The sequence below is a fragment of the Salvelinus alpinus genome, chromosome 27, assembly GCF_045679555.1.
Source record: "Salvelinus alpinus chromosome 27, SLU_Salpinus.1, whole genome shotgun sequence".
Lineage (NCBI taxonomy): Eukaryota > Metazoa > Chordata > Actinopteri > Salmoniformes > Salmonidae > Salvelinus > Salvelinus alpinus.
Window position 1 is genome coordinate 20248555 of NC_092112.1, and position 18020 is coordinate 20266574.

General features: G+C 41.7%; 1 protein-coding gene across 3 annotated transcripts in view; it reads left to right on the forward strand.

The window, feature by feature from the left end:
* Nucleotides 1-6849, forward strand: part of LOC139556126 (arf-GAP with SH3 domain, ANK repeat and PH domain-containing protein 2-like) — a 64478-nt gene extending 57629 nt beyond the window's left edge. For all 3 annotated transcript variants that reach the window (XM_071369678.1, XM_071369680.1, XM_071369679.1), the window contains 6 exons: nucleotides 2107-2208; nucleotides 2398-2668; nucleotides 3026-3087; nucleotides 4953-5035; nucleotides 5421-5540; nucleotides 5631-6849. In XM_071369678.1, coding sequence (XP_071225779.1) covers nucleotides 2107-2208; nucleotides 2398-2668; nucleotides 3026-3087; nucleotides 4953-5035; nucleotides 5421-5540; nucleotides 5631-5705 — 713 coding nt within the window. In that variant the 3' untranslated portion in view covers nucleotides 5706-6849. The remainder of the gene's footprint in view (nucleotides 1-2106; nucleotides 2209-2397; nucleotides 2669-3025; nucleotides 3088-4952; nucleotides 5036-5420; nucleotides 5541-5630) is intronic.
* Nucleotides 6850-18020: the final 11171 nt, after the last annotated feature.

Consider the following 18020-nt stretch of genomic DNA (forward strand, 5'->3'; position numbering starts at 1 on the left):
CTCCTACAGATAACCATTAACTTCTGGTGTAGACCCTCGGCTATGGCACCCCTCAGGTCTCTAGTATAACTAATGATGAATAATATTTCAAGTTCAGAAATCCAAACCCATCAGTCCCCCCTTTTTTTAAACATTTGACATGATACTGTTCAACATTACATAAATTTGGAAATTACTTATAAATGGACAAACAATGATAATAAAACATGAACAAAAAAATAAAAAAACATGATTAACATTCACAGTGAGGTTTCCAAACGCAGAGATTTATGGCCTCTGTTCTATGATCACACCATACACAATCTTATTTCCCTTAGAACACTGATCATAACATGTCCGCTGGAGCCGTTGACTCCTTCCATTTCAACTTTCTCCGACATTATCTCACCACCGAGTCTAACGATTCACTGGTCTCTTTTCCCCATGATTCTCCATAACTACCGCACCACCATGTCAATGAACTAAAAAAATGTAAAGTTCGTTTTAGGTTTGGTACCCCAATGCTAATTCCCCGTGCCCCCTCCACCCTTTTGTCCATTCTAGAAATATATTTCAGAATAAGATGACATAAAATGTAAATCTATTTCATAATAAAACGACATAAAATGTCTCATGAGATTAAAACCCCCCAAGGTTTTCTGAGTTGCCAGGAGTGTTTGGCCAGATACTTTTTATTTGTTACCGCTTTAGAATCCATTCCCCGGGTGTTTCGCCTAGATTCTTTAACCCAAAATACTTTTTCCTGTGGCAAATTTAGCCAATTTCTCATCATAACGAATCCGCGATCTTTGATCCCTGGCATCTATTAATAAGTTGTGTAAAACGTGTTCTCATCCGTCTTCCTTCACATAGAAACTGTCATCTCTATAAACCACTATCGATCGATCGAACCGATACCATACACCCCTATGTGAAAGTTTCCTGTCCCGCTACTTTCAGGAGGTTTTGTTGCTGCTCTTTTGAAAAAGAGGCAAACGTTTGCATGGCAGCATTTCCTCCGAATGCAACAGGCTCCACTTCCACTCTACACTCATTATTCCAATACCCAACGCCCCCACATCTAAAACAGGGATCTATCTCCCTACGCTTTGGTGTTTTTCGCTACTTCTCTTTGTCTTACCTTGGCCATTGAAACCACTGTTAGTGACTTCCACTGTGGCTGTTATTAACCCCTCGCACGTCCGCAAAGTGAGCAGAGTTATATTCCACTCAAAGCACCCTGCTCTATTTCATCCACAACCCCCGCAATTGCCGTTTTGATCACAGGTTTCAAACCTGCCACCAAAGCTGAAGTGCAACTTCTATCAATGTACTCCCATACCCAATCTTTCTGTGGCTGCGTACTTCTAATTCCAGGTTTATCGGTTTGTATTCTTTGTTGATAGAATGATGACATCAAAACGTTGGTATATTGAGCTTTTGATTCTGGTTCTATGTCAAGTCACAATTGCCTCCCTGAATTCTCTATCAGATTAGATTGTTCCGTTAGCCAGGAAATGCTGACCAATTTGATCCAGTTTGCAAAAAAATTCCCATATTCGAGCCGAATTGGTAGAATGCTTGTGCGCTTCTTTCAGCGCCTCCATGGCTTTATTAAAAGCCTCTAGTTCCACTTTACAGGGAGAATCGGGGCCGTCTGTCACCATTTCAATAGTTATTATTCCCAAACCTCTCCCGACGGTATCCAGGGTGTTTTAGATTTCTTCACTCCCGTCTCTACACCTTCTATTAACTATTTTCCAAGGTAGCGCGACCCACTTCCCTGAAGAATAGTTATGGTATTTGTGCCTATTAATTGGTCACGGCACTAAATACCTTGTATTAGAACCTATACTATAGTGTCTGCAAATGTATTACTGGAAAACACGACCGCCCCAATAGGGCATAAACCAACCTCTCTCCTTGTTGCTACTGCTCATATACTCAAATCGTGTTATCTTTCTCCTTTTCTAACCCACAGCTACTTGGCCCTTCAGGAATTGAGTTTGTCACCCCTGCGCTGGACCATAGGTCCTTGAAAGTGTTGCTGGAATAGTGACAAATGGTTGACCCTATGTGACAAATGGTTGACCCTAAATGGTTGACCCTATGACTGTAACCTTGCAGGTCCACGGTGGAAGCAGGCTCCTATGGAGGTGGTGGGTAGACAGAGGTCCTCCTCAGACCCCCCAAACCCTCACACCCCAGACCCCAACAGCTCCATGTATGGTAAGTGCACTATACCATACTACACAATAAATAACACAATATAAGCACTGTATTACAAGATATAAGTACATTTTAATGACTGCAGATGTAAAAAGGCCTTTATAACTATGTGATAGATAGATAGATAGATAGATAGATAGATAGATAGATAGATAGATAGATTGATATCACTCCCCTCTCTCCATGTAGTGCTTCCTCCAACTGCTCCCCCTCCCCCTGTGAACAAGAGGACCAATGTGATGGAGCCTAGAGGCCATAAGACTGGTCCTCTACCACCTTTACCTCCAGTATTACCTGGGCCTCCAGTGCCAACGGTCATCCCAGGAGGACCAGTCCTACCAACAGCACCCCCCTTCAAACCCACACAGCCCCCTCCTGTCCCCGCACACCCCTCTCCTGTCCCCGCACACCATCCCAGCAGGAGAGCCACAGGGCCCAAGTCACCTAAATCACCGACTAGGTAAGAACTGGGGCAGAATTTATCAAGCATCTCAGAGTAAGAGTGCTGAATTAGGATCCGTTTAGTATTTTAAATCACAATGAATATGATTACGTGGATAGGGGGGACCTAATCCTAAATCAGCACTTCTACTCGGAGACACATATGGCCACTGACCATGGAAGGATGATGTTTTGAATTCTTAAACTGCATGCTCATATGTTCTCATTCAAGAGTATTGCATAATGTGTGTAGATGGAATGAGGGAGAAAACCTGTGGATAGATAGATACAGTAGATGGATGGATTGGTTTCACTCCCCGTTCTCCATCTAGTGATTATCAGTTAACTAAGACCCTTCGTGTATGTGTGGGTTCAGTTCAGATAAACCCACTCCTAAAGGACCTCCCACCAGGACTGCTGGACTAACTGATGGACCAGGTAAACAGACAAATACAATTATTATAGAATATTAAATAACTGGTCTGTTCTGATTCAAAGAGCTTTAATGTACAGTTGAAGTTGGAAGTTTACATACACCTTAGCCAAATACATTTAAACTCAGTTTTTCACCATTCCTGACATTTAATCCCAGTAAAAATTCCCTGTCTTAGGTCAGTTAGGATCACCACTTTATTTTAAGAATGTGAAATGTCAGAATAATAGCAGAGAGAATGATTTATTTCAGCTTTTATTTCTTTCATCATATTCCCAGTGGGTCAGAAGTTTACATACACTCAATTAGTATTTGGTAGCATTGCCTTTAAATTGTTTATCTTGGGTCAAACGTTTCGGGTAGCCTTCCACAAGCTTCCCACAATAAATTGGGTGAATTTTGGCCCATTCCTCCTGACAGAGCTGGTGTAACTGAGTCAGGTTTGTAGGCCTCCTCGCTCGCATACACTTTTTCAGTTCTTCCCACAAATGTTCTATGGGATTGAAGTCAGGGCTTTGTGATGGCCACTCCAATACCTGACTTTGTTGTCCTTTAGCCATTTTCCCACAACTTTGGAAGTATGCTTGGGGTCATTGTCCATTTGGAAGACCCATTTGCGACCAAGCTTTAACTTCCTGACTGATGTCTTGAGATGTTGCTTCAATATATCCACATAATGTTCCTTCCTCATGATGCCATCTATTTTTTGAAGTGCACCAGTCCCTCCTGCAACAAAGCACCCCTACAACATGATGCTACCACCCCCGTGCTTCACAGTTGGGATGGTGTTCTTCGGCTTGCAAGCCTCCCCCTTTTTCCTCCAAACATAACGATGGTCATTATGGCCAAACAGTTATTTTTGTTTCATCAGACCAGAGGATATTTCTCCAAAAAGTACGATATTTGTCCCCATGTGCAGTTGCAAACTGTAGTCTGGCTTTTTTATGGCGGTTTGAGCAGTGGCTTCTTCCTTGCTGAGCGGCCTTTCAGGTTATGTCGATATCGGACTCCTTTTACTGTGGATATAGATACTTTGTATCTGTTTCCTCTAGCATCTTCACAAGGTCCTTTGCTATTGTTCTGGGATTGATTTGCACTTTTCGCACCAAAGTACGTTAATCTCTAGGAGACAGAATGCATCTCCTTCCTGAGCGGTATGATGGCTGCGTGGTCAAATGGTGTTTATACTTGCGTGCTATTGTTTGTACAGATGAATGTGGTACCTTCAGGCGTTTGGAAATTGCTCCCAAGGATGAACCAGACTTGTGAAGGTCTACAATTTTTTTTCGGAGGTCTTGGCTAATTTTGATTTTCCCATGATGTCAACCAAAGAGGGACTGAGTTTGAAGGTAGGCCTTGAAATACATCCACAGGTACACCTCCAATTGACTCAAATGATGTCAATTAGCCTATCAGAAGCTTCTAAAGCCATGACATCATTTTCTGGAATTTTCCAAGCTGTTTAAAGGCACAGTCAATTTAGTGTATGTAAACTTCTGTCCCACTGGAATTGTGATACAGTGAATTATAAGGGAAATAATCTGTCTGTAAACAATTGTTGGAAAAATGACTTGTGTCATGCACAAAGTAGATGTCCTAACCGACTTGCCAAAACTATAGTTTGTTAACAAGAAATTTGTGGAGTGGTTGAAAAACGAGTTTTAATGATTCCAACCTAAGTGTATGTAAACTTCCGACTTCAACTGTATGTGCTTTAACAAAGGAGCCGAAACGCCTCAGCAATAAACATCATTGAAGGGAATTAAGCTGCAGTTCTAAATCTTCTTTTACAATTGCGGCTTTATTCTATGTGTTACGTCAATGAATTGATGATTCCTGTCTCTGTGTGTCTTTTTGTTTGTGTGAGCAGTAAAGGCTGCACCTGTACCTGGCTCCCCTCACAGCTCTGGTCCCACCTCACCTCCAACACTGAAGCCCCGCGCCAACCACCCTGTAAGCGCCTCATATAATAATAAAATATGCCATTTAGCAGACACTTTTATCCAAAGCAACTTAGAGTAGTGTGTGCATACATTTTCATATGGGTGGCCCTAGTGGGAAAGGAACCCACAATCTTGATGTTGCTAACGCCATGCTCTACCAACTGAGCCACACGGGACCTGACCTCAGCCAATCATTAGCTCCAATTAGAGCTGTGCAATCACTACCTCACACACAGACTATTATAGCAATACAGTAATATCACATTTACACTGATTATGATCAAGTCATATTTACAGTCTTGGGATTTACCATCAGGACTGATTGAACACTTGCAAAATCATAAACTAACATTGTCTTGTCTCACTTTGTATTATTTGGCCTTTATCGCACTCAGAAACCGAAACCCAAGAGAGTGAAAGCCATCTACAACTGTTCTGCTGATAACTCAGATGAGTTGACGTTCACAGAAGGAGAGGTGATCGTAGTGGATGGAGAGGAGGACCCGGAGTGGTGGGTAAGTACTGTATATATACACACACTCACTCACACTCAAGTGTTGTCATATCTGTACCACTGACTGTATCCTGTCCTGTGTATATTACAGTTTGGGCATATGGAGGGGGAGCCGACCAGGAGAGGGGTCTTCCCTGTGAAATTTGTACACTTCATCACTGACTGATGCATCTGATGGTGTGACCGAAGCTGTCTCTCGCCTCTAGGCTGTTTTTATCTATGGCTGTATCAGAAGAGGCTGGTGGGAGGAGCTATAGGAGAGCAGACTCATTGTAATGGCTAGAATGGAATTGATGGAACAGAGTCAAACATGTGATTTCCATATGTTTGATACTGTTCCATTTATTCCATTCCAGACATTATAATAAACCCGTCCTCCTACAGCTCCTCCTACCAGCCTCCACTGGTCTTTATTATGTATGTGAGACTGTGAGTGAAAAAGATGTGGAATGTGCACAGTGTGTGTGTGTATGATGTTATTCTCATGCATCCAAACATCAAAAGAAAATGTCTGCTTCCCAAATGGCACCCTATTCCCTACATAGTGCACAACTTTTGACCAGAGTCCTATGGGTCCTGATCAAAGGTAGGGAGGGCACAGTATAGGGAATAGGGGATGTATACTATGTGACCTGCCAACAGAATGTTCTACAATTCTGGAAAATGTGTGACAAACTATGTAAGGACATTAATAACCAGATAAGAGGCAGGAGGAAACTGTTCCGCTGCCCAAGTGTTGAGAAACTTCACCTCAACAGTTTGTTGGGACAACTGGAAATAACTGGAGAAAGATTCTGGTTAGACTATGGCTAGAATTCAATCCAATCGCGCTTCGTCCACAATGTGCATTTTAAAGGCAATGTTCCCTCGTTCGCGGAGACCACATTCATGGTATACGCTGCACATGTCGGCTTAATCAAAGATGACCTTTAAATGGTGTGTTGTCCCTCAGATCCAGTAATGTGTATTGTGTTATCAACTCAGATGGGTATTGAAAGAGTAAACTTGTAATGTAATAAAAAAACATATTGTACAGACATTCAAAGTGTTCTACATATTACATAGTCATTAAACTGCTGTGAATCACAAAAACCTGCCACAGTGCATGGTCATCCCTGACCACTTCTGCTGATGGGAAACTGATATGTTTGATCCTAACATAGAAACAAATCTAATTTATCAAGGAAGCATTTGTGAATATATAATGCTATGAAAAGGGTTACAGGGTAACTCTGTATGTACATTGTTGTAGCTGTACAATCATCTTCCCTCTTGTTCTTTACAAGGTCATTAAAACTTGAAATGGCTCATTGTGTGTTTTGTCTTCAATTCATTATGTTATGACGGATCAGTACACGTGGTCCCGTGTGGCTCAGTTGGTAGAGCATGGCGCTTGCAACGCCAGGGTTGTGGGTTCATTCCCCACGGGGGGACCAGGATGAATATGTATGAACTTTCCAATTTGTAAGTCGCTCTGGATAAGAGCGTCAGCTAAATGACTTAAATGTAAATGTAAATGTATAGTGGTCACTCTACTTACATGTACTGTAATGACAGTCCAGATGATGATGATGAAATGACAGATCATAGCAATCTAATAACTGCTCTGGTTGCTATGCCCTAAAATGTTGTTACAACACTGGTGTCGTACCGAAAATCTCCCCCCTGCCAGAACAAACTTCACATCAGGATAGGCAACCAAAATGAATAATTTATGTATGTGTGCTATATTAAACATAGAGGAGGGAGTAAAATGTTGGCAAGCAATAAACATTTGAGAACAATTATGGCTGAATTATTGTCCTTACACTTTCAAAAATACTAATCGAATAAGACATGGGAGAGATGATGAATTTTGGCAAAGAGATTTATTTATAGACTAATACAAAATCAGTAATAGATTTAAGTACGGGCGACATGGGCAGCCGCCCAGGGCAGCATCACGCCACCCCCAGCGGGTGCGGCTGCTGAAGGGGGGGTTCGCCCAGGGCGCCATACAGGCTAGAACCGCCACATACACTTGAAACAAATAGCCAAACCGAAAACTGCAGACAAAAATGCTTTCTGCTACTAAGATCAGTGAAATGTAGGTTAAACTGACGGAGTGAAGAGCAGAAATCTCAACTAGCAAGCAAGTCGCCGCAATGAACGACTCTGTCAATCACCGCATTCATATCGGCAGACTCAATAACCTTGGCTTCTCAAATGACTGCCTCGCCTGGTTCACCAACTACTTCTCAGATAGAGTTCAGTGTGTCAAATCGGAGGGCCTTTTGTCTGGACCTCTGGCAGTCTCTATGGGGGTGCCACAGGGTTCAATTCTCGGGCCTTTTCTCTGTATATATTAATGATGTCGCTCTTGCTGCTGGTGATTCTCTGATCCACCTCTACGCAGACGACACCATTCTGTATACCTCTGGCCCTTCTTTGGACACTGTGCTAACAAACCTCCAAACAAGCTTCAATGCCATACAACACTCCTTCCGTGGACTCCAACTGCTTTTAAATACTAGTAAAACTAAATGCATGCTCTTCAACCGATTGCTGCCCGCACTCTCCCGCCCGACTAGCATCACTACTCTGGACGGTTCTGACTTAGAATATGTGGACAACTACAAATACCTAGGTGTCTGGTTAGACTGTAAATTCTCCTTCCAGACTCACATTAAGCATCTCCAATCAAAAATTTAATCTAGAATCGGCTTCCTATTTCGCAACAAAGCCTCCTTCACTCATGCTGCGAAACATACCCTCATAAAACTGACTATCCTACCGATCCTTGATTTCGGCGATGTCATTTACAAAATAACCTCCAACACTCTACTGGATGTAGTCTATCACAGTGCCATCCGTTTTGTCACCAAAGCCCTATATACTACCCACCACTGCGACCTGTATGCTCTCGTTGGCTGGCCCTCACTACATATTCGTCGCCAAACCCACTGGCTCCAGGTCATCGAAAAGTCTCTGTTAGGTAAAGCCCCGCCTTCTCAGCTCACTGGTCACCATAGCAACACCCACCCGTAGCACGCGCTACAGCAGGTATATTTCACTGGTCACCCCCAAAGCCAACACTTCCTTTGGCCGCCTTTCCTTCCAGTTCCCTGCTGTCAATGACTGGAACAAATTGCAAAACTCACTGAAGCTGGAGTCTTATATCTCCCTCTCTATCTTTAAGCATCAGCTGTCAGAGCAGCTTACCGATCACTGTACCTGTACTCAGCCAATCTGTAAATAGCACACCCAACTACCTCATCCCCATATTGTTATTTATCCTCTTGCTCTTTTGCACCCCAGTATCTCTACTTGCACATCATCATCTGCACATCTATCACTCCAGTGTTAATGCTAAATTGTAATTATATCGCCTCCATGGCCTATTAATTGCCTTACCCCAGTTATTGTCCAAAGATGGCCAAGTGTTTTTACCAGGCTAAATATGTAGCTAGCTACCTGGCTAGTTGGTATTTCCAAGTAGTTAGCCAACTAATTTACTATGCATTCTTACTATGAGTTCTCATTAAGATGCATTTTTTATTTTGCTGTCAAAATATTGCCATAATGCGTGCTTTTTCTGAATCTGTCAGAACGTCACTTTGTGTCAAATGTCATCATCAGACAGTCGACTCCTGTTTCCCTCCAACAGTGGAGCTGGACAGGTCATGCATCATTCTGGAGTTAAAGGGGACCAGAAATCATGGTAATGTAACACACGCAGTCATAAACTCAGCAAAAAAAGAAACGTCCTCTCACTGTCAACTGCGTTTATTTTCAGCAAACTTAACGTGTAAACATTTGTATGAACATAACAAGATTCAACAACTGAGACATAAACTGAACAAGTTCCACAGACATATGACTAAAATAAATTGAATAATGTGTCCCTGAACAAACGGGGGGGTCAAAATCATGGAGGGATTGTGCCTTCTTGGTGTAACGGGCAGTTGTTGCCATCCTGTACCCGTCCCGCAGGTGTGATGTTCAGATGTACCGATCCTGTGCAGGTGTTGTTACACGGGGTCTGCCATTGCGAGGACAATCAGCTGTCCGTCCTGTCTCCCTCTAGCGCTGTCTTAGGCGTCTCACAGTACGGACATTGCAATTCATTGCCTTGGCCACATCTGCAGTCCTCATGCCTCCTTGCAGCATGCCTAAGGCACATTCACACATATGAGCAGGGACCCTGGGCATCTTTCTTTTTGTGTTTTTCAGAGTCAGTAGAAAGGCCTCTTTAGTGTCCTAAGTTTTCATAACTGTGACCATAATTGCCTACCATCTGTAAGCTGTTAGTGTCTTATGGCTGAGATCCCATTAAAGGGATCGACTTGACAACAGCCAGTGAAAGTGCAGGGCGCCAAATTCAAACAGAAATCTCATAATTAAATTCCTCAAACATACAAGTATTATACACCATTTTAAAGATAAACTTGTTGTTAATCCCACCACAGTATCCGATTTCACGAAAGCATACCATGCGATTATGTTAGGTCAGCATCTAGTCACAGAAAAACACAGCCATTTTTCCAGGCAAAGAGAGGATTCACAAAAAGCAGAAATAGAGATAAAATTAATCACTAACCTTTGATGATCTTCATCAGATGACACTCATAGGACTTCATGTTACACAATACATGTATGTTTTGTTCGATAAAGTTCATATTTATATCCAAAAATCTCAGTTTACATTGGCGCGTTATGTTCAGTAATGTTTTGCTTCCAAAACATCTGGTGATTTTGCAGAGAGCCACATCAATTTACAGAAATACTCATAATAAACATTGATAAAAGATACAAGTGTTATGCATGGAATTATAGATAAACCTCTCCTTAATGCAACCGCTGTGTCAGATTTCAAAAAAGCTTTACGGAAAAAGCACACCATGCAATAATCTGAGTACAGCGCTCAGAGACCAAAACAAGCCATACAGATACCCGCCATGTTGTGGAGTCAACAGAAGTCAGAAATAGCATTATAAATATTCACTTACCTTTGATGATCTTCATCAGAATGCACTCCCAGGAATCCCAGTTCCACAATAAATGTTTGTTTTGTTCGATAAAGTTCATCATTTATGTCCAAATACCTCCTTTTTGTTCGCGCGTTTAGTTCACAAATCCAAATGCACGAGGCGCAGGCCAGACGAAAAGTCAAAAAGTTCCATTACAGTTCATAGAAACATGTCAAACGATGTATAGAATCAATCTTTAGGATGTTTTTATCATAAATCTTCAATAATGTTTCAACCGGAGAATTCCTTTGTCTTTAGAAAGGAAAAGGAACACAGCTAACTCTCATGGGCGCGTGCCTGACTGAGCTCATGGCCTTCTGCCTGACCCCTTCGTCAAACAGCTCTTATTCTCTCCCCCTTCACAGTAGAAGCCTGAAACAAGGTTCTAAAGACTGTTGACATCTAGTGGAAGCCTTAGGAAGTGCAATATGACCCCATAGACACTGTATATTGGATAGGCAAAGACTTGAAAACCTACATACCTCAAATTTCCCACTTCCTGGTTGGATTGTTTCTCAGGTTTTTGCCTGCCATATGAGTTCTGCTATACTCACAGACATCATTCAAACAGTTTTAGAAACTTCAGAGTGTTTTCTATCCAAATCTACTAATAATATGCATATTTTAGCTTCTGGGCCTGAGTAGCAGGCAGTTTACTCTGGGCACCTTATTCATCCAAGCTACTCAATACTGCCCCCAGCCATAAGAAGTTAACGACCGTTCCACAGGTGCATGTTCATTAATTGTTTATGGTTCATTGAACAAGCATTGGAAACCGTGTTTAAACCCTTTACAATGAAGATCTGTGAAGTTATTTGGATTTTTACAAATGATCTTTGAAAGACAGGGTTCTGAAAAAGGGACGTTTCTTTTTTTGCTGAGTTTATTTGTCACACATTAAAATGTGTGAGTCAAACTTAAATAGAAGTAACCTGATAAGCACAATCGTTTGCAGCTGGACTGTGGAATTCACCAAGGACTGGATGGAACGCATGGCCTCTCCCTGTATCGATTTGATCGACCCGGCTGAGATAGACCTGCTTCTCATCAGCGAGTCTTCCTTCCCTCTCATCTGTTCTGTAGAAAACACAATACACAATAGAAAACAAATGAAAACAAGTGTTTTTTATTGGACAAATCCAGGTAGTCCCTCCGTTTCAGTATGGGGGATACCTAGTCAGTTGCACAACTGAATGCATTCAACTGAAATGTGTCTTCCCCATTTAACCCAACCCCTCTGAATCAGAGATTAAGGCTGCCTTAATTGACATCCACGTCATCGGCGCCCGGGGAACAGTTGTTGTTGGGGGTTAACTGCCTTGGAGGGCAGAACGGCAGATTTTTATCTTGTCGATTTGGGAATTTGATCTACACAGCCATGTCTTCAGGGCAAAAACTACAGGATGCTGCTGTGGGTTCACATGGTGTCGCTGACTGTCTCCGTTTTTCCTCCAGATAACATCTCTGCAGACGACATGATGCACAAAGAGACCAACTTGGATGAGAGCATGGAGAAGATCGAGGCCATCAAATTCTACGAGGTGAAAGAGGTGGCCGGCGTTATGTTATGCTGTTACCGCGCGGGTCACGTCCTGGGCACAGCCATGTTTATGATGGAGATAGCAGGGGTAAAAGTGAGTACTGAGTTTAGAAAATGAGAGCTTTTTCAACTTCTTCTTGAAAAGTTCCATTGGTACATGATTTCCCCTGATTTTGTCCAGTTTTATTATTCTTGAATATCTCCTCATCTCCACCTTGTTTTTGTAGATGTGCCTTTATAAAGTGTAATAATCATCTCCCCAATGCATCACATAGATACAGAATGTGTTGTTTATTCTGGCCAGTAGATGGCACCCATATGCTGGACAAATGTTCCTGTTCAAGGCCATTCATGTGATGTTTCCATGTCTCATCCTCGTGTTTGCCTTGGGAAAAGGCCAGGAATTTCTGCTCATCCTGGGTGAGATTCTCCAACCAGTCCCCACTTCAGCCTGCTTATAGAGCAGGGATCTTCCTCTGTTCTACAGCTCCAGTCACTCTCAATCATGGAAGAGTTCATTAGGAACCAAACGATACCTGGCCTCCAATCAGAAACGCACTTTAAAAAGTTTTCCGTTGCGTGCTCTAATGAGTACAACCCTTCTCTAGTGTGTGTGTTTTTTTCTAGAGGTGTACTAGCAGAACCACCCGGAGCGTCATGACATTCCCGTCTAGTACGCATAGTCTCTGGCTGAAAGAAGTGCTGCTTACCAGACCTACATCAACGCTGTGAACGACAAGATCCGCAAGGCCATCAATGTCAACAACCCCTTTGTCTTCAAGCACATCAGCAACCTCATGGTGGGTAACATTAATCAGATGAATGTTCAGCCTCCGACCGCAAGGCACTACAGAGGGTAGTGCGTACGGCCCAGTACATCACCAGGGCCAAGCTTCCTTCCATCCAGGACCTCTATACCAGGCGGTGTCAGAGGAAGGCTCCAGCCACCCTAGTCATAGTCTGTTCTCTGCTACCGCACGGCAAGCGGTACCGGAGCGCCAAGTCTAGGTCCAAGAGGCTTCTAAACAGCTTCTACCCCCAAGCCATAAGACTGTTGAACAGCTAATCAAATGGCTACCCAGACTATTTGCATTGCCCCCCCACCACACACTGCTGCTACTCTGTCATTGTCTATGCATAGTCACTTTAATAACTCTACCTACATGTGTCGTGGAAAATCATTTTCAAATACAACGCTTACCAGAACTTTTAAAATCAAACATGCTCTTTATTACAACTGTACAGCCCACTGGCATGTCCTCGCGGAACACACCCCGCGGAACACCCCGCGGAACACCCCCCCTTTCCCAGAGCCTTAGCTCCTATATTTATACACACATAGCACTATGTCCATCCCTTATGCAAATGAAGTCTCCCTTCTCAAGTCATTCGCCACCACTATCCTCTAGTTCAAGCTTCCCGCTTGTTCACGCCCAATAACGCCCACATCTGCTCTCAGCTAGACTACAATGGTGGCCGGACCCTCCATCCTAGTGTGTCAGCATAATGTGTCAATGTACTCTTTGTTTTGTTTGCCTTTATTGGAATCAGCAGATTCAGCCCTATAGGCCTTCTTTTTAGAAGCAGCTGACTATGGATCCCTCTATCTTTAGTGTGTCAGCATAATGTGTCAATGTACTCTTTGTTCAGTTTGCCTTTATTGGAATCAGCAGATTCTGTACTATACGCCTTCTTTTTAGAAGGAGCTGACTATGGGTCCTTTTTATCATTAGTGTGTCAGGTCAGCAGACCATGTGTCTCCCCCTTTCATTAATGTGTCCAATTGTCTTAGGCATATTTCTCTGGTATGTGTCTTATTGGAATTGTCAGACTATATGTCTCTTCTACCATTAGCATCCAGTTGCCTTATGTTACTACTACAATCCCCCCTCTGGGGCTATTTAGCCACATAAATGATACAAATAAGACTTTGGGATAGTAAAAGAAAATACCTATGATAAACAAGAAAATACAAAAAATAAAAACAAAGTGAAGCATATAAACCAACTAGACCAAACATCTCCAATGTGAAATAGGAGTAAAAGATCTAATCAGAAACATAAAAAAACAAAAACTAACTAGACCAAACATCTCCAATTGTCATAAGAGTAATAGATCAAATTTGGTATAAAAAATATAAGGATAAAATATTACATATTTGATGAAGCATGAGATATATCTAATTCTGTTGCTTTTTCAATGTTCTTATCTTGAGGTAGATCATTAGAGTTTATCAGAAAGTTTCAAATATCAGTAAAAACTCTCCTGACTGATGTCTCAGATTGCTTTGTTGGCACGGTGGTCTGCTTGGTAAGGGCAGTCGATGTCATCTAGTGGTAGCTACTGTGGTCGTCACAGCAGCCGCCACCCTTGTTGTTGTCACAGGTTCTTCCTGTTCAGGTGCAGGGGTAGGTCTTCACCTTCCACTGGTTCAATCTTGTTCATGATGAGCACCTACTCGTCTTTTTCTTTGATTCATGTCAGGTCACATCCTTTCGGGTCCCAAACGACTTCTCCCTTTGTTTGGTGATGTGTCCATCCACTGAGTGCAATCTCCGATAAGGGTTTGATCCTTATGATTGAGATAGACTTCAGTTCTCCTGCTTCTGTTATACATTGAGGTGGAACATAGATTCTAACCTTGTCAGTCTTTTTGGATTGTTCGGCTGATTCCATTCTTCTCTTCCTGCTCCCACCATACATCTTGATTGTGCATTAGTCTGTTGTTTCTATACTAGCATTCACTGTTGCTTCTGTTATGTCAATGTCATTATTCTTTTGTTGTTCTAACATCAATTGTCTGTAAAGGAGGCCATTCAAAAGTTTAAAAGTCAATTGTGGGGTAATCCCCATTTTCTTCAGCTTGCGGGACTTTTCCTCCTCTTTCTTCACCTGAAGCTCCCTCCTCAGGCCGGACTTAGCTTCCATCTGGAAGGGTTTCAATTTTAGGAAAGAAACGTTCTTATTCTGTTCCTTGTGAGGCCTCTCCTCCTCTTCTGGGTGCATTAGTCGGTGCACTTGTCGTATTTTGGCTTTCACTTCATTTGCTGTTTTCTTGGCTCCTCCCTGGCGTCTCAATCGTTTCCGCTGCTCCTGCTCCCTCCGGGCTCCCTCCTGGTGAATCAGCATCCTCTGTGTCCTCATCTCTATGTGGTTGTATCCTTCTCTCTGTTGGGACTCAGCTGCAGTGGTTCAGATGGTACCACGTCTGGCTTCTTTTCACTTGGACGGCCGTTCTTGTTGCTTTGGCCACCTCATAGGGTCCATCTCTCCTTGGTTGATCCCACTTCCTCCGGATCCCTCCAACGTGGACTAGATCTCCTGGTACCACTGAGAGAGGTCCTTCTGGTCCCCTTGGATCATCAGACGCAGAACCTCTCATCCTGGTTCAGGTTTCTGCCTACTTTCTGTGAAGCATTCATACTTAGAGACTTATGGCCTCTGTTCTAAGATTGCACCATACATCCTCTTACTTCCATCACTCATCACACAACAAACAGACATTCCAGCTGAAGCTGGCGAACCCCTCTCCTTCTGGTTTCCTAAACATAAGACTTGGAAAACAACAGACAAAACATAACAGCATTGACAATGTTATGTGTTATGCATAAATATATTCATGCAAACTGAAATCTGAGACCATGACAATTCCCACTCTCTCTTTACCTGACTCTATGCCTCCAGGATACTTTTCTGCTGGACTCCACAAAAATAAAAGCCCTAAAAAGCTTCCTCATGCTTCCACCCAGTCTTCCCCTTTCGGCCACAGGTTCTGAGAGGTGTTCCCAAATCATGTCATTTTTACTTAGTTTCCTATCTACTCCATTTCAACTGATAATCATGTGCATAACCTACAATTAACATTCTCTCTTCTTGAATTAATTCAACACTGTATATGCTTTCATATCAATCCCTTTAACATGTTTGTTTAGAGTATAATATCCTATCATCCATTCTCTTTAACATGATGTATTAAAAATAAAGCAAGTAGCCTCCAAACTCAACCCAGTATGTCTATAGTGGAATCTAATCTCTCTCTCTTTCTCTCTCTGATTCCACATCCTCTGTCATGGTGTTTTCAAGCTCACCCATTATTCAGCTGGACCTTACTTCTCGTGAGACTTATGCACCCACCAAAGAGAGACATGAAGAATTTTACCACTGCAGTGTTGTAAGAAGTATACCACCAGCCTGGTGTATCTTGATGTACACTCAATCTCCAGAATGCAGCCCAAGCCCTTCCATTTCTGGCTGTTTTTTCCTGAGGACATACACACTAACACATGGGTTATTCCCTGACAACAGACTTCCTTCTTATAGCAAGATCACTAAATCTTAATTTTTAATAACAGCCCTATGTAACCATTCTGCCTCAAATACCTGGCCTCCTGCCACAGAAATATTCATAATGATAATCAAATGATGGTCCCTACAGCAACTGCTGTAAAATACATTCTTAAAACATTCTCAAATCTTTTCTAATCAATTTAAAATAGATATCAGTCCCCCCTTAGGAACATATTCACAACCTTATGTTCCTCAAAACACAAATAAATTGACCAAACGAGAAAAAGAGAAAAAGAAATTACAATAATTGCACAGTTGCAATATTACCACTATTTGTAATGTAATTAAACCTGGAGAAAACATCCATCCGTGTCATTCTATGCCCAAGTTATTGTTGGTCTCTTTCTTCTTCATTCATGGGTATCTTCGCACAACAGACTACCTTTTTATTCAATTAAACATTACATTTTATCATTCCAATTCTAATGACATTATAAAACGAAAGAAACAAAAAACCTTTAATCAAAGATTCTGTAAGTTTTGTCAACCACCTTGTCTCAGGATTAGTTTCCAGAGCTTCCCTAGGCCTATTAACGTTAAACAGTTCTATATCCAAATAACTAAACAGTTCTTTTTGAAATACTTTTCCCAATCCAATATTCAGGATAACAGTCCTTAGTGTTACCTTTAACTCAAATATGACCTCATCTATTCAATACACATCATCCCTTTAATAATTAACATTTATACTAAACACTTTAAATACCAGTACTATCTATTTTCCCAATAGCCCTTTTGTCTCAGTTTCTCTCATGAGTGGCCTGATAATAAAAAAATCAGTACCCCAATAACCTTAAGTCATTATTCTCCCAACAAATATAATGTCATTTCAGCATGTCTTTTTTAGATACAGTTCACAGGTCATCAGACACAGTTGTCCCTCACTATTCAGCCGGTTAGGGTGGGTTTGAGCTCCACACCCACTTGTAGTGATATTCTCTCCCATGCCTTAAAGCATTCTGACGTCACCTTCTTATGATAACTCCCTTATTCCACCAGTGTTCTCTCAGATGAATTATAGATGATGTTTTTATCAACAAAATCCTTACAGAAACCCACACTCCAATAAACCCTTTAGAATAACTTTCAACACTTTTTATATGCATAATGAACAAAACACATTTGTGTATTCCCCCAAAGACCATAACCCCAAAGAACTGATAGTTTTACCTATGAACCCATGTTATATCGAAAATTAAAATTAAAATAAACCTATTCGAATAACTTATTCAATTTAAGGGTACAACTCTTCATAATTTTCCCAGGGACATAATAGATTTTCAAAGTAATTATACAGTTTGAATAGAGTCTGGTGTCTTAAACATTTTATAAGTATATCCCACCTGTTCCAACAATTTCTAGTAAAAGGTGATCAGTCTTTCACAAGAAATTCCTAGGATTCAGGGCATTTTGACACCATTAATATGTTTCCACTCCCCCTTTCTTTAGGAGCAACTTAAATACATTTTTCAAAAACATGTTCATCCTTTTGCATACCCAATTTGAAACTGAATTGGAAAAAACCCTTCCAATATATCTACTAATGCATATTCATTCCCAGTACATGGTGTACTCACTAGTGAAT